Here is a 20,680-nt window from a genome sequence, read left to right as displayed (position 1 = left end):
GAGTGCTATTGACAAGGGATTTCAGATGGATTCCGTATTTCTGGATTTCCGGATGGCTTTTGACACTGTACCACACGAGCGGCTTGTAGTGAAAATGCGTGCTTATGGAATATCGTCTCAGTTATGTGACTGGATTTGTGATTTCCTGTCAGAGAGGTCACAGTTCGTAGTAATTGACGGAAAGTCATCGAGTAAAACAGAAGTGATTTCTGGCGTTCCCCAAGGTAGTGTTTTAGGTCCTTTGCTGTTCAAAATGTCTCCGTTAAAGCCGGCCGGAGTGGCCTAGCGGTTCTAGGCGCTCCAGTCCGGAACCGCGCGACTGCTACGGTCGCAGGTTCGAATCCTGGCTCGGTCATGAATGTGTGTGATGTCCTTAGGTTAGGTAGGCTCAAGTAGTTCTAAGTTCTAAGGGACTGATGACCTCAGATGTTAAGTCCCATAGTGCTCAGAGCCATTTGAACCACTAACGTAATTTCAGGCAGCGTCCTTTCCTCACCTGTTGTCGCTGTCCAACATGATGTGTAATTCTGACAGCTAATACGTACTTCATTGTGGATTATCACCTTCGTAACCTTTTACATCTACATCTACATTTGTACTCCGCAAGCCAACCAACAGTGTGTGGCGGAGGCCACTTTACATGCCACTGTCATTACCTCCCTTTCCTGTTCCAGTCGCGGATGGTTCGCGGGAAGAACGACTGCCGGAAAGCCTCCGTGCGCGCTCGAATCTCCCTAATTTTACATTCGTGATCTCCTCGGGAGGTATAAGTAGGGGGAAGCAATATATTCGATACCTCATCCAGAAATGCACCCTCTCGAAACCTGGACAGCAAGCTACACCGCGATGCAGAGCGCCTCTCTTGCAGAGTGTGCCACTTGAGTTTGCTAAACATCTCCGTAACGCAGCCACGCTTACCATATAATTCTCCGACGAAACGCGCCGTTCTTCTTTGGATCTTCTCTATCTCCTCTGTCAATCCGACATGGTACGGATCTCACACTGATGAGCAATACTCAAGTATAGGTCGAACGAGTGTTTTGTAAGCCACCTCCATTGCTGATGGACTACATTTTCTAAGGTCTCTCCCAATGAATCTCAACCTGGCACCCGCTTTACGAACAATTAATTTTATATGGTCATTCCGCTTCAAATCATTCCGTACGCATACTCCCAGATATTTTACAGAAGTAACTGCTACCAGTGTTTGTTCCGCTATCGTATAATCATACAATAAAGGATCCTTCTTTCTATGTATTCGCAATACATTACATTTGTCTATGTTAAGGGTTAGTTGCCACTCTCTGCAATAAGTGCCTATCCACTGCAGATCTTCCTGCATTTCGCTGCAGTTTTCTAGTGCTACAACTTCTCTGTCTACTACAGCATCATCCGCGAAAAGCCGCATGGAACTTCCGACACTATCTACTAGGTCATTTATATATATTGTGAAAAGCAATGGTCCCATAACACTCCCCTGTGGCACGCCAGAGGTTACTTTAACGTCTGTAGTCGTCTCTCCATTGAGAACAACATGCTGTGATCTGTTTGCTAAAAACTCTTCAATCCAGCCACACAGCTGGTCTGATATTCCGTAGGCTCTTACTTTGTTTATCAGGCGGCAGTGAGGAGCTGTATCGAACGCCTTCCGGAAGTCAAGGAAAATGGAATCTACCTGGGAGCCTGTATCTAATATTTTCTGTGTCTCGTGAACAAATAAAGTGAGTTGGATCTCATACGATCGCTGTTTCCTGAATCCATGTTGATTCTTACAGAGTGGATTCTGTGTTTCCAGAAATGACATGATACATGAGCAAAAAACATGTTCTAAAATTCTACAACAGATCGATGTTAGAGATATAGGCCTATAGTTCTGCGCATCTGCACGACGACCCTTCTTGAAAACTGGAACTACCTGTGCTCTTTTTCCAGTCATTTGGAACCTTCCGCTCCTCTAGAGACTTGCGGTACATGGCTGTTAGAAGGGGGGCAAGTTCTTTCGCGTACTCTGTGTAGACTCGAATTGGTATCCCGTCAGGTCCAGTGGACTTTCCTCTGTTGAGTGATTTCAATTGCTTTTCTATTCCTTGGACACTTATTTCGATGTCAGACATTTTTTCGTTCGTGCGAGGATTTAGAGAAGGAACTGCAGTGCGGTCTTCCTCTGTGAAACAGCTTTGGAAAAAGGTGTTTAGTATTTCAGCTTTACGCGTGTCATCCTCTGTTACAATGCCATTATCATCCCCGAGTGTCTAGATATGCTGTTTACTGATTTAACGTAAGACCAGAACTTCCTAGGATTTTCTGTCAAGTCGGTACATAGAATTTTACTTTCCAATTCACTGAACGCTTCACGCATAGCCATCCTTACGCTAACTTTGACATCGTTTAGCTTCTGTTTGTCTGAGAGGTTTTGGGTGCGTTTAAATTTGCAGTGAAACTCTTTGCTTTCGCAGTAGTCCGCCACTCGTGGTCTCGCGGTAGCGTTCTCGCTTCCCGAGCACGGGGTCCCGGGTTCGATTCCCGGCGGGGTCAGGGATTTTCACCTGCCTCGAGATGACTGGGTGTTTGTGTTGTCCTCATCATTTCATCATCATCCAGGAAAGTGGCGAAATTGGACTGAGCAAAGATTGGGTAATTGTACGGGCGCTGATAACCACGCAGTTGAGCGCCCCACAAACCAAACATCATCATCATCATCATCAGCTTTCGCAGTAGTATCCTAATTTTGTTGTTGAACCACAGTTGGTTCTCCCCGTCCTTCACAGTTTTACTCGGCATGTACCTGTCTAAACTTTTTCCATAAACATTCAACATTGTCAGTATCGGAACAGAAATTTCCGTTTTGATCTGTTAGGTAATCTGAAATCTGCCTCCTATTACTCTTGCTAAACAGATAAACCTTCCGCCCTTTTTTTATATTCCTATTAACTTCCATATTCAGGGATGCTGCAACGGCCTTATGATCACTGATTTCCTGTTCTGCGCTTCCAGAGTCGAAAAGTTCGGGTCTGTTTGTTATCAGTAGGTCCAAGATGTTATCTCCACGAGTCGGTTCTCTGTTTAATTGCTCGAGGTAATTTTCGGATAGTGCACTCAGTATAATATCACTCGATGGTCTGTCCCTACCACCCATCCTAAACATCTGAGTGTCCCAGTCTGTAACTAGTAAACTGAAATCTCCACCTAAGACAATAACATGATGATGAAATTTATGTGATATGTATTCCAGATTTTCTCTCAGTTGTTCTGCCACTAATGCTGCTGAATCGGGAGGTCGGTAAAAGGAGCCAATTATTAACCTAGCTCGGTTGTTGAGTATAACTTCCATCCATAATAATTCACAGGAACTATCCTCTTCTACTTCACTACAGGAGAAACTACTACCAACAGCGACAAACACGCCGCCACCGGTTGCATGCAGTCTATCCTTTGTAAACACCGTCCGTGCCTTTGTAAAAATTTCGGCAGAATTTATCTTTGGCTTCAGCCAGCTTTCCGTACCTATAACGATTTCAGCTTCGGTGCTTTCTATCAGCGCTTGATGTTCCGGTACTTTACCAACGTAGCTTCGACAGTTTACAATAACAATACTGATTGCTGCTTGGTCCCCGCATGTTCTGACTTTGTCCCGCACCCTTTTGTGTTTGAGTTTTCATGTAGTGATTGATGGCAAGCAAAGTCATTGTGTCGGTCGGTCCGTGACTGTCCCCTGGTTGGGTTCCGACGGAGCAAGTGTAGTTGGGCTCGCCACCTGTCTCACGTAAGTGAACGAGGGCAGACCGACCTCCCTGGAGGTTTCTGAGTGCCGTTGTCTTTATTGCTTTTCCCACCGGTGTTTATATGTTTTCAGCTACTTAAAATTTAAGGCTTATGGTTATATTTTTTTAAAAATTTTGTTAAATTAATTGTGGGCTTTCAGCCTTGCAACCTTATTCTTAAAATTATCTTTCAACCTTAAACATTGCGGCCTTCTGCCTTTAAAAGATTATGGTAATCTATTTTAAAATTTTTAAACCTAATTGTGGCCTTCAGCCGTTGGTATTGCACCTTGCATATGTTTGTTCTATTTGCTTTGCCTTGAGGCTTTCCACTCAGCTGTGATACATGTTTTTTTTAATTATTTTATTTGCTATTTTAAGTGCATTTTATCTTGTTGATTTTTAAGATTGTTTTGAGGCCTTCAGCCATGAAAGAGTTGCATTCGGTAAAGGTTCGGTTATGTGCCGCTTTGGTTGTAAATGTGTTGTTAAATTACAATAAATTACAATTAGAAGGAGAAACTGACACCAGCCTTATTTGGCCCCCTCCACAATCCTAATTACCTGTTCTGCCCAGCGGGCTTAGCGGGCGTATCAGTATCCAAAGCTCCAGCACAAAACTTTCTCTGTACTCCTATACAGGGTGTCTCATTTATTTTGACCATCCTAAATAACTGTTTGTCCAGATGCAAATTACAAAATGTTTCAAGCAAATGTTCTTTAGCCGTCAGGGGGACATCAATCAGCATGATTGCCTTCGTTGTAGCTTTGTTTTTTTACAAAGATATGAACAGCGGTATGACTTTTTTAAATGGCACCCTTTATTGTTTATTCGGTAATTCATTTAATTCATTTCCTCTCCTAAACACCTATTCAAAAATGTATCACAGTGTACCATTCACTGCAACACAACGTTATTAATTACATGACACAACATTGACTTTGAGCCCGGGATCACAAACTCGTCCACTGGCTGGAGATGTCCGAAAACAAATGAAAACCAAGTAAAAACATAACACAAAATTGACTTCGACTCTCCTGTACCACTGCCCAGGAGTAGAACATTCAAAGGTGCTCAGAGTTGTGACCCTGGACCCCGATACAATGGTCCAATCGTTGAATGAAATAATTATTTACTGCTTCCAGTGTTGCCTGCTAAGGAGAATTACAAGCAAGCACGATACGTTCCTGCACGTCCTCTGGAGTTGTTGGAATATCGCGATAGACAACGTCTTTAATGCATCCCCAAAGAAAAAAGTCCAGAGGATTTAAATCAGGAGACCTAGCAGGCCATGTAACTGTTCCTCCTTGACCAATCCATGTGGCAGGATACTTTCGGTTCCGAACACGACGTGCACGCAAGGCACTATGTGCTGGGCATCCATCGTGTTGATACCACGTAAACATTCTGGTTCGTAGCAGCTCTTCATACAGAAGAGGAGGAAGAATTCGCCTGAGGAAGTTGGCATACGCTGTGCCGTTTAGACTACCATTGATGAAATAAGGGCCAGTAATTGTAGTACCAAGCATCCCTCACCAAACATTAATCCTCCATTGACGCTGATGTTCCACCTGTTGCCATTATGTGTTGTCGCTGGAACAATAATGCATTTTACTTATATTTACCTGTCCTTTGAGAAGGAACATTCATTGGTAAATAGGAGAAGAAGTTCGGGTTGGCGAGAATTCACTGGTGTGGCCACTGACACAAGTGTACACTATTGTGGAAATCATTCCCATGCAATTGTTGATGTAGGTGTACATAGTAAGGATGGAACCGGTGACGTGAAAGAATACGATGTACACTGGTTTTAGGAAAGTCAATCCCGCGTTCAAGCTGTCGTGTGCTCACATGTGGATTCATAGCAACGGAAGCGACAATAGTAACTCCGGCAGCTTCGTCTGTGCGAATGCTCCGACGATTGCACTGTCATGGGTTGAAATTTCCCGTTCCCTGTAGAGTCGCAACAAGACGAGAAAACATCCGTTGGGAAGGTGGGTTCTTGTCAGAATATCGCTCGTTCTAAAGTTCTGCAGCCTGCGTAGCAGCCTGCCGGAGTGCCCTAGCGGTTCTAGGTGCTTCTGGCTGGAACCGCGCCACCGCTACGGCCACAGGTTCGGATCCCGCTTCGGGCATGGATGTGTGTGATGTCCTTAGGTTAGTTAGGTTTAAGTAGTTCTAAGCTCTAGGGGACTGATAACCTCAGATGTTAAGTCCCGTAGTGGTCAGAGCCAGTCTGCGTAGCATTTCGCCTACCTTCAACAACAACAACAACAACAACAACAATAATAGAAACGTTATGTCGACGCTGTTTGTAGGGAGGACAGCCTTTACTGTAAGCCTACTATACACAACAGTATTTAAAAGCACTAAATTACTGTACTAAATATACCCGTACATAAGACAACAATATTGCAATTGCTGTCCTGATAACTTACATTCCCCATAGATGAGTAGCATTTATACCTTCTCTTCGTTGGTGTACAGTCTACTCACACAACTCTTCAACTGACGATGGTTGACGGAATGTGCATTCTACTTATGTTTACATTTGTCCTCTGTCAACATCAGCACTTGGATGTATTTAATTAGCCTGAGTAGCTGTACTAAGCGCTGGGAGGGTCAACGTCAGTGTTGTGTTATGTAATTAATAACGTGGTGTTTCAGTGAATGGTACACTTTAACACATTTTTGAATAGGTCTTTAGGAGAGGAAATGAATTAAAGAATAAAAAATACAGGGTGCCGTTTAAAAAAGTCATACTGCATCTTTGTAAAAAACATTTTCTTGGTTTTGGCTGGTTCATGCGAAACTCATATATAATTATTAATGGTGGTGTCATGTACCGGTCACAAACATAGAACTTTCTGGACCCTGTAAAGCTATTGGCCACATCTAATAAGGAACATCATAGTGGAATACAAATAATATTCTGCTCTAAACACAGGTGTAGATTGTCACTTACAGTTTTTCCTCGGCATTGAGTCACAATATCGTTGGCACCGTCTTGTGAAACTGGGAGGTACCTAAGCAATATGCTGCACACCTTTAGACATACTATGATGCAAGATTTGTCAGCAAGTCTTCCGCTGCCGAAGGCAGAAAGCGCTCTGCTCAGCAACGCGCAGCGTTATCTGTCAAACGCTTATCGGTGATTTCCACGTCTTCGACAAGCGGAATAGATAGCACAGTGCAATTACAAATGTCCTGTAGCCGATTGCAGCGTTATCTTTTACTGATGCTTGTTGACTCACAACTGCAGAGGTCAGTCTTGTCTTATGCAAGCATCGATTGTGACCATACAGCACAGGCTTTGAATGGTAAGAGTGACGCACTGTTGCTCTGTTTTCGTGATAACTTCAAATGTCTGTATTATTATGTGTAGACTTTGTGTGTGTGTGTGTGTGTGTGTGTGTGTGTGTGTGTGTGTGAGAGAGAGAGAGAGAGAGAGAGAGAGAGAGAGAGAGAGAGAGAGAGAGAGAAAAATAAGCAATTTCAGCGAAATTTGTAGGTAACACGGAAGAAACTTCTACATCTTCGAAGCATGTCGTATATTTCACTGAAAAGGATAACTTTAACCCTACTTGAAGCGTGCGTTTCTCCGTAGGGAGCATTCTCAGTGACTGGAAAAAACAGTTATTTTTGTCATTTAATGTTACAGTTTTTAATGAGTATACATTAAATTCACAAATTCAAACAGTTTTCTTTGGGACACCATTAGTTTTACGCCCCCACTTTTTTTTTGTTTTTTTTTTTTTGCGAACCTCATATCTCGCAGACAGAATTCACAAAATATTTACTCTCACTCAATCTATATTGTAATTAAAAGTTTGAGCAAATGGAAGATAAGAGGTTGCAACGAAGACACAAGAGAACGACGAATATGCTAACATAAATATTCATTTTCCAGTTAAGTTTATTCTGAATTTCCAAAGCACATTTTCCATGTGTGTTAATAGGAGCCTCTTTTAGTACTAATATTTCAGTCTGCATGCGGGCGCAAGTGCCGTAGCTTCAATCTGTCGGCTCACGTTTAGATGGCTGAAAGGTATACGGCCGAAATATCAGGAACACAAATAGGGTTTATTCGTTTGCACGTCCGAAATTTAATTGATCAAGTGTCGTTTGGTTCATAAAATTGCTTAGGGTTTCGTAGCCGCTTGTTATTGAAATGTCGGTTGATGATTCTCTCGAGCTTTTCGGTTGAATGATGTAAAATTATTCAAAGAAGCACAGGCTGAGTAGGAAGTTAGTTATATTCAACAGATCGATCAGTTTGGGTGCGGAATATTCTCTCTTACTACTGGCGTGCCACGACTCCCAGCTTGTATTGACAAAGCAAGAATAATTGTCTTGGCTTACGATGCAGTATGATAAACAAGTTCTCCAGAGACACAGCGACAGACGAAACTGTAAACAAATACCTCTGTAAAGTTATTATTTTGTAATTCATAAGTTCACTTACTTTAGAAAAAAAACAGTTCAGTAAGATGTTCTTCAATAACATTAAAAGGTAACGAAAAAGTGATATGTAAAACTTAATGTTCGAATTGTGTGTGTGTGTGTGTGTGTGTGTGTGTGTGTGTGTGTGTGTGTGTGTGCGCGCTTGCGCTAGATCATCTCACACTCTTAATTCCGTAATTTTTGCTCTCCATGCAGTGGGTAACAGTGGCGAAGCAAGTGACGGAATCTTAGTTTGGGTAATTACATTTATTAATGTTTCAACCTTGGCTGCATGGTCAGCGACCGTTTACAATGTAAAATGAAAGCAATGACAGCCCTCGGTCGCAAGAATTAATTAGGTCTTAATTTTTGCGATCGAGGGCTGTTATTGCTTTAATTTTACGTGTATTAATGTTATGTAGAATAACACAGGGCTATTATAAATTATTGAAAAGATATTCCTATGATGCTAGAGCTATGTCTTAGGGCTTTACATTGTATAACTTTACATTATCATGAAACTCAAAAAGATTTATATGAAGGTAGTAACTGTTCTCAAAAGAACAGATACCATTGGTGACCGTGCAGCTTCTCTAGAATAAATGATAATTAATTGAAACCCTCAGCTGCCAACAGGTGTTGTTGGTATACCTCGATGGGAACAGCTGAAAATGTGTGCCCCTCTGGGACCCGAACCCTAGATCTCCTGCTTACATGGCAGACGCTCTATCCATCTGAGCCACTGAGGACACAGATGAATAACGCGACTGCAGGGACGTATCCCTTGCACGCACTGGAAGCAATTCTTTGTCCTTCAAATCAATCTCTTTCTCTTTGTCGATGTTTGTGGATAGATGCATTATCCTTCTAACAGATGACTTCTTACTTATGCAAGCCAGGCTGCTTCAAATGTTTTCTTCCCGTAGTTGACAGAGAAGACTTTCGTGGTATCCCCCAGTTATTGTTCTTCACTTTGGAAGTAAATTAATGAGAATGACTCCTTTTACACCTCAGAATACACTAGCTACAGCCTTTACGGTAGATGAAATCGACTTCGGATTGTTGTTCCAGGGCCACTGATTCTCACCCTTGGCAGTAGTTGGTATTTCGTTTTGGTAAAGCGGCTAACATAAATCCATGCAAGGTCAGGCCATAATACGTTACGATGCGTTTATATGGCATGGTTTATGAAATTTCCAGCACGTTATTCTAGAGAGATTTTAACATACATTTCCGCAAGAGTTTTCTTATGACGATCCTGTTGTAGGAAGCAATAATTTCCATGAATTCTATTTTTATTGTCGGGAAAAATAAGTAAATTTGCCATTATTAGTTGTTATTATAACATACTTTATTTTCATGGAGTATTCCATAATTATACAGTGTAATTTTCTGTACATTTACTTTTACAAATAACACATTTCGTATAAATTAAAGTATAATCCTATAGTTTTAAGACTCATTTAGCATTTGTCGTAATAAACTATTAAATTAGCATCTGCCACAAGCCTATTTCAGCATTTGCGCCGATACACAGTAATCGGTGACAAATAGTGTCTAGTGTCAGAAGAGCGGAGTTTATTTACGTCATTGATACTGCAACAACGGGATACACTTAGGCTTTACCATCTCTTCATAAGTACCACAATAATTATAAATAATTTATTCCTTTCAAAAATGTACACTATTTGTGGCCAGAGTGGTATAAAAAACTACCACACTCACTATTTCTTCTACTTGAAAATCATAAAAAACGTTTAGGGTGGGCGGATCTAAGCAGTTTTCCACGAAAAATGGCAAATGAACGGATAAGAATATTTCTGAAATAACACATGCAAGGTAATAAGATTCACAGACGAAAGTCAACAAAATAAATTTACTGTATGTGTAAGTGTGAAGGATACTAACGGATCTGATACTTATAGGATAACAGTGAAAAAAACTAGGAACGAACTTAATGAGCTACCAATATCGTGGTTTTCTTGTATCGGTCAGCAACTTCAGAAGGTGTTTCAGAGACCATAACTATATTGCTGGAGAGTTTTGAGTTGTAAACAATTGAACGTACGGATATAATGCATGGTGTATTTTGGGATACAAAGTTGTTCACATATTAGTTAGACCTTGACATTCCTATTGTATTCTGTGATTCTCAACACTACTATTTAAATAAAAACTTGTTGCTAAAACTAGGATTCTTAGATGCATAATCAGGAAGACAACATTTAACATTTAGCATTTTATAAATCTATAATAAAGTAATGAATGCACGTCAGACTGCTTAGAATGAAACAAAGTTTTTCGATAAGAAAACATTTATCGATTGCCTCCCGGAGGAAAACCAACTTTTAATGTAACAGAAGAAAACTAATGAAATGGAGATCTAGGAGTTCAAAAATTTTTATAGTTATAACTCCATGTAATTACAAATCCTGATAATAATTAAGAAAAGTTGTTGCGCCCGTTAGAGGAATTTTTATCAACCTAATGAAGTACAGCCGGATCCATTCAGGTCTTATAGTGAAGAAAAGACATCACTGAGAATGGTTTGGAATAATTTGAAAAATGTCAGTCTCGCTGATCTATTGCTCGAAAGTTGTGTGCTAGATTACATGGTAGATGTTAGCGGTTAGGTATAATGATCTACTTTTCAAAAACTTAAATCTATTTGAATTCGCAAAAGTGGCTGATGACGAATACGAATTCCTTACGAATGACTAACTTCGTTTTTAGTTTGCTAACGGAATTTTCTTGCACCATATTTGCATTAGTTTTTCGTAAAGAAAGTTATAAAAAATATTGTGAAATTTACGTTTTATCTTTTCCGTGTGCTACAGGGGCTTTCATTAGACTCTTTGTCCTAATAAAAATGGAAAATGAACGGATAAGAATATTATTGAAATAACATATGCAAGATAGCAAGATTCACAGACGATAATCAACAAAATCAGTTTACTGTGTGTGTGGAAATGACGCTGATTATTGCTATAATTTTACGAACTAAGACTCTCTTCTTAGTATAGCGCTTTGGAACCTATAATTAACTACAAACTGTTTAACAACTGTTTTGCGAAAACGGTTAATGAATTAATCAATTGGGAAAAAAGGTTTAAAAAGGTCTAATCCAATACTTTTTTATCTTCCTTCAATACTCTCCATAGAAGACGCGAAAGTTGATCGACAAAGTCTTTAGCATTTCACTCTGCTATGCTTTAGTTTTCAAAGCACAAAAAGTAATCGTTAAAAAATGTATCGAATTATTTTCGGCATGTCTGTGGAAACGAAATACCATCTAATTCTACAACAAACATTTACATGTACTTCTGAGTGAAAATTGTAACATGAATATCGTGCTGATGGCTTGGTTCAAAACGGAAACAAAACTGCATAACAGTCGACGGTGACGGAACACGTCAACTAACAAAGAAATGATTACGACGTTTACCTACAGTTACAGCGAAATATCTGGCAGTAAATTTGAAAGTACCACATCTCCCTTGGAAAGTAGAACTTCGTATTTATTAATGTAGCGTTACCACTCGTAGAATGGCAACAATGTTTCGCACGATCCAGACAGATATTAGCAAGTGTGTGCCTCTACTGGACTTCCAAATAAATTACAACGTAACACTTTACACTTGCAGAGAATTTGTTTGCAGGAATGGGTATTTGCTTACACCTATTATACGACTAGCAACCAATTCTGCACATTATAAAATCAGTTTGTAGGCTATAAAACAATACTAGGATCCATTAGAAGTTCTTCTGCACCATTATCGAAAGGTCGCGTCACCATCTGTTAACACTCTCTCGTTGGTAGAGGTTCGTAATATAATACTCACGTATGGATCTACTTTTATCGTTATCTAAGTGTTCGTGGAAGTTGCGGTTCAGCAGATAAATAAAACACACGTCATCACAGTATCACAAGTTCAAAACCAGGCGAGAGAGATAAAGCCACTGCTAAGGAGCCATGCGGGCACATTGTTTCCCTCTGGACACCTTATTTTCAGGGACGGCACTTCTCGTTTTGCGAGACGAACAGCCGATTGAGCAGCCCGGATCCCGGAGGCCCGCTGCCCCTGGCGACCGCCGGTCACCGCGGCAGAGGGCGCCGCCGCCCCCGCGCCGCCCACTGTCACTGCCGGCCGGAGTGTCGGTGCCGCAGCACAGTGTCCATGATCCACTGCTCGTACATGGCGACGCGGGTGTACACCCCCGGCGTGTTGCGGCGCCCGCAGCCCACGCCGAAGCTGATGACGCCTACCTGGTACCAGCGGCCGTTCTGCTCGCAAACCAGAGGTCCGCCACCGTCACCCTGCAACACAAAAACACACATCTGTAATTCCAATGTCCCTTCCGTAATGATTTTGTTACGATTACGTACACCGTGGGTGCCCAACTCGCAGCCCGTGGACGGCATACGGCCCAGAGCATGTATCAGCATGGCCCAAGAAGTGGACATCTACCACACGATCGGAAAAATAAGAAAATTCCATGGAATTCCCTTTATGTTAACTTATGATAAATTGAATACTTTCAATTTGAACTCCCGTCGCTCGATGCTATTCCCTCATTGGTTCGTCCCACTCTTAATAGTTGGTTGGTTGGTTTTTGGGGAAGGAGACCAGACAGCGTGGTCATCGGTCTCATTGGATTAGGGAAGGATGGGGAAGGAAGTCGGCCGTGCCCTTTCAGGAGAACCATCCCGGCATTTGCCTGGAGTGATTTAGGGAAATCACGGAAAACCTAAATCAGGATGGCCGGACGCGGGATTGAACCGTCGTCCTCCCGAATGCGAGTCCAGTGTCTAACCACTGCGCCACCTCGCTCGGTCTCTTAATAGTGCCGCCCGTGATGTACCTGAACCCTCAGATTTAAGTTCTTACAACAGGCCAATCCGTCAGGCGCGCTGGTCTGCTATCTTACAGCTACTTTAGTTGTAACTGCGAAACTAGAAATTTATTTATTTATTTACTTATTTATTTATTTAACCTGATCAGATAAGGGCCATCAGGCCCTTTCTTACATCGGACCAGTGTTTCACACATGCAGCATTTCACACATCAGAGTTACATCACGACAATACTTAAAATAAGAAAATTAGATTACTCTAGTCACAATATGAATAAAGAGTAATGACTAAGACATAATAAAGTAGGTACTGGCAGTATTTTTACAACAGGTGCTATACATACAAATTATGATAGAAGCAATAATAGTAAAAGTAAAAAAAATCAAATAATAATGAGAAAAATGAGAAAAATTGCCAATAGTAATGAAGATCTGTGCAGATGTACATTAATATCTTGGTGTGTAAAGTAGATGTTTACTAGTATAGCGAGTTTTGGGGGAGGGAGATTTAATTAGGGGGAAAGAGGGAAGTAATGAGGTGAAGTGCATTCGTGTACAGAGGAAGGCATTAATGTTGCTTAAGTAGATACGTCATTTACTGTTTTTTGAAGCCGGACATGTTTTTAAGTTCTCTAACATAACGAGGGAGGTTGTTCCAGAGTCGGGTTCCCGCTACTGTAAAGGACTGAGCGATGCAGTGGAACAGAGAGGATTTTATTATGATGGGAACGTGTGTTTCTGTCATGTTGTTCTGACATAAGCGTTAAGGACGAGGAGAAATATGAGGGACAGTGTACATTTATAAGGCAATAGATGAGGCGTACGATGAAATTAATTGATGGAAATACAAGGAAAAAGTGTGTTATTTCTGTAAAATTGTAATAAAACATGCTTTTCACCGTAGCGCACGATCTGCAAGGTTTCGGACCACCAGTTGAAAAAATAGGTAATCTAAGAATGAGTGCTATAGGAAATACATAACATTTTCTTTACAAATCGATTCGCATTGTAGACGAGGAAGATCTGACTGGCAGGGTTTCGAACAGTAACATACCTCAGAATACTATGCTTTCTTTGTGAGATCCGGCTAGGAAGATCGAGGTGGCGCTCCAGGCATTGAATTGTGCGACGTGTACCCTCGACTGATACATGCCGCTTGTTGCTGTCTTTTATTATGAGAAATAACCGACTACGATGGTATAATGGCTGGAGGGCAGGACGGAGAAAAAGTGCGTCGGTGTTCCGGGCAGGCTAAAAGGGGGAGAATGGACAAGTCCAGTTCTTCAGATGAATACTATCTTACGAATATCGTCAGGACACTCATTAGTGAATGTCAATACGGGGTAGTTCAACCTTAGATTTTATGACAGCTTTAAGTCTGCAGGGACACTGTCAATGAGGTGTCTGTCTACATCTACATCTACATCTACATCCATACTCCGCAAGCCACCTGACGGTGTGTGGCGGAGGGTACCTTCAGTACCTCTATCGGTTCTCCCTTCTATTCCAGTCTCGTATTGTTCGTGGAAAGAAGGATTGTCGGTATGCCTCTGTGTGGGCTCTAATCTCTCTGATTTTATCCTCATGTTCTCTTCGCGAGATATACGTAGGAGGGAGCAATATACTGCTTGACTCTTCGGTGAAGGTATGTTCTCGAAACTTTGACAAAAGCCCGTACCGAGCTCCTGATCGTCTCTCCTGCAGAGTCTTCCACTGGAGTTTATCTATCATCTCCGTAACGCTTTCGCGATTACTAAATGATCCTGTAACGAAGCGCGCTGCTCTCCGTTGGATCTTCTCTATGTCTTGTATCAACCCTATCTGGTACGGATCCCACACTGCTGAGCAGTATTCAAGCAGTGGGCGAACAAGCGTACTGTACCCTACTTCCTTTGTTTTCGGATTGCATTTCCTTAGGATTCTTCCAATGAATCTCAGTCTGGCATCTGCTTTACCGACGATCAACATTATATGACCATTCCATCTTAAATCACTCCTAATGCGTACTCCCAGATAATTTATGGTATTAACTGCTTCCAGTTGCTGACCTGCTATTTTGTAGCTAAATGATAAAGGATCTATCTTTCTGTGTATTCGCAGCACATTACACTTGTCTACATTGAGATTCAATTGCCATTCCCTGCACTATGCATCAATTCGCTGCAGATCCTCCTGCATTTCAGTACAATTTTCCATTGTTACAACCTCTCGATACACCACAGCATCATCTGCAAAAAGCCTCAGTGAACTTCCGATGTCATCCACCAGGTTATTTATGTATATTGTGAATAGCAACGGTCCTATGACACTCCCCTGCGGCACACCTGGAATCACTCTTACTTCGGAAGACTTCTCTCTATTGAGAATAACATGCTGCGTCCTGTTATCTAGGAACTCCTCAATCCAATCACACAATTGGTCTGATAGTCCATATGCTCTTACTTTGTTCATTAAACGACTGTGGGGAACTGTATCGAACGCCTTGCGGAAGTCAAGAAACACGGCATCTACCTGTGAACCCGTGTCTGTGGCCCTCTGAGTCTCGTGGACGAATAGCGCGAGCTGGGTTTCACATGACAGTCTTTTTCGAAACCCATGCTGATTCCTACAGAGTAGATTTCTAGTCTCCAGAAAAGTCATTATACTCGAACATAATACGTGTTCCAAAATTCTACAACTGATCGACGTTAGAGATATAGGTCTATAGTTCTGCACATCTGTTCGACGTCCCTTCTTGAAAACGGGGATGACCTGTGCCCTTTTCCAATCCTTTGGAACGCTACGCTCTTCTAGAGACCTACGGTACACCGCTGCAAGAAGGGGGGCAAGTTCCTTCGCGTACTCTGTGTAAAATTGAACTGGTATCCCATCAGGTCCAGAGGCCTTTCCTCTTTTGAGCGATTTTAATTGTTTCTCTATCCCTCTGTCGTCTATTTAGATATCTACCATTTTGTCACCTGTGCGACAATCTAGAGAAGGAACTACAGTGCAATCTTCCTCTGTGAAACAACTTTTGAAAAAGACATTTAGTATTTCGGCCTTTAGTCTGTCATCCTCTGTTTCAGTACCATTTTGGTCACAGAGTGTCTGGACATTTTGTTTTGATCCACCTACCGCTTTGACATAAGACCAAAATTTCTTAGGATTTTCTGCCAAGTCAGTACATAGAACTTTACTTTCGAATTCATTGAACGTTCTCGCATAGCCCTCCTCACACTACATTTCGCTTCGCCTAATTTTTGTTTGTCTGCAAGGCTTTGGCTATGTTTATGTTTGCTGTGAAGTTCCCTTTGCTTCCGCAGCAGTCTTTTAACTCGGTTGTTGTACCACGGTGGCTCTTTTCCATCTCTTACGATCTTGCTTGGCACATACTCATCTAACGCATAATGTACGACGGTTTTGAACTTTGTCCACTGATCCTCAACACTATCTGTACTTGAGACAAAACTTTTGTGTTGAGCCAACAGGTACTCTGAAATCTCACAAAGAAAGCATAGTCTGTTTGTGGAGGAATGGCAACCCATTAATCAGCGAGAACCGAAACCAGAGAAGGGTGGACCTTGGGATCTAGAACGAAGTCGCCGTTTGAACTCATCCCAAATGGTTCCAGTGGGATTAGGTCGGGTCTCTTGGCATGGCAGTCCATTTCAGGAACGCTGTTGTCCACAAGCTTTTGCCTCATAGATGCTGCCTTGTGAGAAGATGCATTGATATGCTGATAGAGTCAATCTCTCCGAACTATTCCTATTCGGTACGCAGTACACAGAGCTTTAAAATGTGTTCATATCGTTCCGCATTGAGCATTTTCTTGAGTGCAGTAAGATGTCGACATTTTACCACAAGGAACATACCTATACCGTATCACTACTTCCTCTGTGCTTCATTGTTGGCTCTACACTTAATGGTTCTAACCTTCTCCAGACATTTGCCAAACCCTCCCACGGGATTGCCGCAGGGTATAGCACGAATCACCACTGCAGATCACTCGCTTCCAATCAATTACTGTCCAGCGTCGCTCTTTACACCGCCTCCAGTGTCGCTTAGCGTTGAGTATAGAAATGGGTGGCTTGTGAGGAATTCCCTCCCCATAGTCATCGAACTAGCTGGGCAGCTGGCAGCACTTTGGAGCTAACGAGTGAACCCTTCCGCTGATTTCACGCGTTTTTTAGAACTAACCTCTGCAGTGCTCGGCGATCTTTGTTCTTCAGTAAAAAAGATCTCCCTGGTCTCGGTTTAGCTACGGTTGTTCCCTCGCGTTTCCATTTGACACTGCCGAGCGGTTAAAGGCGCTACAGTCTGGAACCGCACGACCGCTACGGTCGCAGGTTCGAATCCTGCCTCGGGCATGGATGTGTGTGATGTCCTTAGGTTAGTTAGGTTTAATTAGTTCTAGGGGTCTTATGACCACAGCAGTTGAGTCCCATAGTGCTCAGAGCCATTTGAACAATTTGAACCATTTGACACTCACCTCAGCCACAGTCGGCTTGGGGACATTTAGGAGGATTGAAATGTTTCTACTTGATCTGTTACTCAGGTGACAGCCAATGACTACACTACATCCGAAGTCACTGAGCTCTCCTGAACGACTCGTTTTCTGTTACTGCTTCTCTACTCACAATTGAGCCGTGCGTGGCTCGTGTTCATGCCATATCTCATTTGATATCCTGATTTTACTGTACTACCACTTTGTTATGTTAATTTTAATTACTGGTGTCACTGAGTTGCCGCCTTGCCTGACCGTGAGCGGCAGCAGCGGCGCTTATCGATATAAGTCCTGGTGTATTATCTTTGCTGATTGCTGTTACTTCCCGGTTATCGTGTGTTGTGAGTTAGTTTGGATCTGCCAGTGAGTTGGGAGGCGCTAGCAGTGCAGTTCGGACCTGGCAGTGTTTGACTTAGGACGCGGCATAAGTTCAGTCGGGACGCGGCTGCAGTAAGGTCCGGACAGCCATGACTCGCCCGACACACATATCACTTGAGTGCGGACCACCTTGGTTGGTAGTCGGTCGGTCGTCTTGTCGAACGACGTGTATGTTGGCCGGCGATCGCTTAAGGGTTGCCCGCGTGTGCCGACTCGTGGTTCGTTCTTGTTATTGCACAGTCGCTGCCGTTAGTATAGTCTAGTCCTTCGTGCAAGTGTTCGTCAAACTTTGTGTAGCTTTTGATGTCGACTGCTCAGTTGCTTCAGTGCTGTCTCCGTGCTGATGTGTGGCAGTCGGTCGGTTGGTGTGGATCAGCCAGGAAATCTCCGTGCGGCGCAGTGGACCGGGCCCGCTGGCGGTCTCTACGAAGTGTATGGGAGCTGTTCCAATTGCTAGGAGGTTCGTGGTTCACCAATCCAGGGCATCAAAGTTGAGTGGTGATTTAATTACCGAAGCCAGTCTGTTCACATTGTGCCGCTGGTTTTCTTGGTTCGCTGTTCGGGGTATTCACGTGAGCAACAGCGGGTGTTCGAGTTGGCGAAAGTTTGGCCACCATCCGGTGAGTTTAACTGTATTTTGGTTATTTCAAGTCCAAGTGCACCAGCGGAATTTTCTGCCTTGTGGTCGTTAGCGTCCCGCTTACCTACCCTGGCCGCTGACGTAAAATTCAGGCAGTGTCCTTTCCTCACCGTGTTGTCGCTGTCCAACACGTGTATGTAGTTTTGTCAGCTTATGCATACTTGGTTGTGGGCGGCTACGCCTTTTACGTTTTGGCATTGGAGTCCCTTGTGTACTGGTCGGATGGAAAGCAAGTCATCTTGTCGGTGGGTCCGTTGACTGTCTCTTGGTTGGGTTGCCGGCGGATCGGATATAGTTGGGCCGCCTATCTGTCCCCCCTTAGCGAACGTTAATATTTCAATTGCAGACCGACGCCCGGAAACTTCTGAGCGCCGCTGGCTGTAGTGCCTTTTCTTTATTGCTGTTTGACTGTGTATTTTAATGGCTCATAGCCGATGGTTTGAATTTGTATGCGTTTAGTTGGGTTTTAAATAATGGGCCTTCAGCCGTTTTAAAACTGAAAGTTCCTTTCTTGTCAAGTTTCGCATTGTTTGGGCCTTCAGCCTCATTTAAAATATTTTTGGATGAAGCTCTGGGCCTTCTGCCTTTTGAAAATTTATTGTAGTTGTGTTTTTCAACCATGAGCCTTCAGCCGTCTTAAAATTTAAATTCCTTACATGTTAAATCTGAGACTGTTCGGGGCTTCAGCCTCCTTTTTAAAAATTATTTAAGGATAAAGCTTTGGGCCTTCTGCCTTTGAAAATTTATTGTAGTTGTGTTTTAAATCGTGTGGCTTCAGCCGTTTAAAAAATTAAAGAGGTTGTGCCCTTAAGCTATAAGATTGTGTGACATGTTCAGTCGATAGTTAAGGTCGTAAATTTGCGCTGTAATGTTTGGGCAATTAAATAAAGTTATATGTGTTCGAGTGTAGCTGACCGCCGTTCATTTTTGACCCCTTTCCACAATTCCAAATACCTGTTCTGTCCTGCGGATTTAACTAAGTGTTTCAACAACTGTTATGAAAAAACTAAATGTTTGGGCAAAATAAATAAATCGCGACTGTAGACACAAACATATACTTTTTCAGCACTGATTTGGTCGCTGTTCCGTCGGCAGTATGTCGGGAATACACAACTTCTACACTGACGGACCCGCCACTCGTGACATCTACTGGTCAGCTCTGCATTACTTCGGGGTGTAAGAATAGTTTTGATCGGACAGATTATGAATAAGGGGAGTAGTACAGCAGTAGCTCGATGTACGTTAACAAGCTGGGTGATCGGCGTCTAGTACGGTGGCTGCACTTACGTCACAGGCGTCGCGGCCCTCGGCGCCTGCGCAGATGGCGGTGTCTGGCAGCGAGTATCGCGGCCCGAAGTGCCGCCGCAGCATCCTCTCGCAGTCCGTGTTCTTCCACAGCGGCACGGAGATCTCCTTCAGCACCACCGAGTGGTCAGAGTCTGCAACACAAGGCGAGCGGGCGGGTAGGCGTTACGCGGTGCCAACATTTCGGACGTCTTATCCGGTCACTGAGAACGCACGTAGCGATAGCTGTCCACAGACGGCTGCAAATCTGTCACCATTGTTGCCAAATTCTCGCATGACCGAGAGTCCCACCGACTTTTTTACTCTTATAAATTTTTCCTCAAAATCTGTGTTTTGGATAGTTCAATCTAATGCACAAGTAGCGAAAATCTTCATATGTAGCACAAGTATTGGCAGTAATGTATCTTTCAAGTACAGAATTTATTCAGAAAACGCTGTTAGCAAAGAAGCAGCTTGTTACTAAGTTGGCAAATGAAAGTAACGACATGATTTGTGCTCTTATTTCATGTAATCATTTCTTCACTGGGTGGTGACACTTAAGGTACGCATTCTAGTGCATTATTGTGAGACATTTCCAAACTTAGCACGATTTTACTGCAGTGGATGGGATGTCTAGTGTCAGAAACACAAATTTATCTTTAACACTGACACAATATTAATATTAAACGTCAATTAATAACGTTTCAAAGCATAACAGACAGATTCAGACTAATTAAAGAATTAAGGTTCAGCCACTCTGTTGATTCTTTTTATGTAGAGGACCTCCCTTAGAATAATCAAGGTGAGTCTTCTGGAAGCACATAAGAGCCGTATTC

General features: G+C 42.6%; 1 protein-coding gene across 1 annotated transcript in view; it reads right to left on the bottom strand.

Moving 5' to 3' along the window:
• Window positions 1-10,697: 10,697 nt before the first annotated feature.
• The window catches only part of LOC126174788 (tryptase beta-2-like), a 401,540-nt gene continuing 391,557 nt past the window's right edge, over window positions 10,698-20,680 (bottom strand). Inside the window, exons 7-8 of the mRNA XM_049921154.1 lie at window positions 19,848-19,999; window positions 10,698-12,523 (exon numbers count right to left, since the gene is read on the bottom strand). Of these exons, the coding sequence (XP_049777111.1) occupies window positions 12,344-12,523; window positions 19,848-19,999 (332 nt within the window). The 3' untranslated portion in view covers window positions 10,698-12,343. The remainder of the gene's footprint in view (window positions 12,524-19,847; window positions 20,000-20,680) is intronic.

Source organism: Schistocerca cancellata, chromosome 3, assembly GCF_023864275.1.
Source record: "Schistocerca cancellata isolate TAMUIC-IGC-003103 chromosome 3, iqSchCanc2.1, whole genome shotgun sequence".
NCBI classification, from domain to species: domain Eukaryota; kingdom Metazoa; phylum Arthropoda; class Insecta; order Orthoptera; family Acrididae; genus Schistocerca; species Schistocerca cancellata.
This window is presented reverse-complemented; position numbering and strand designations above follow the sequence as displayed.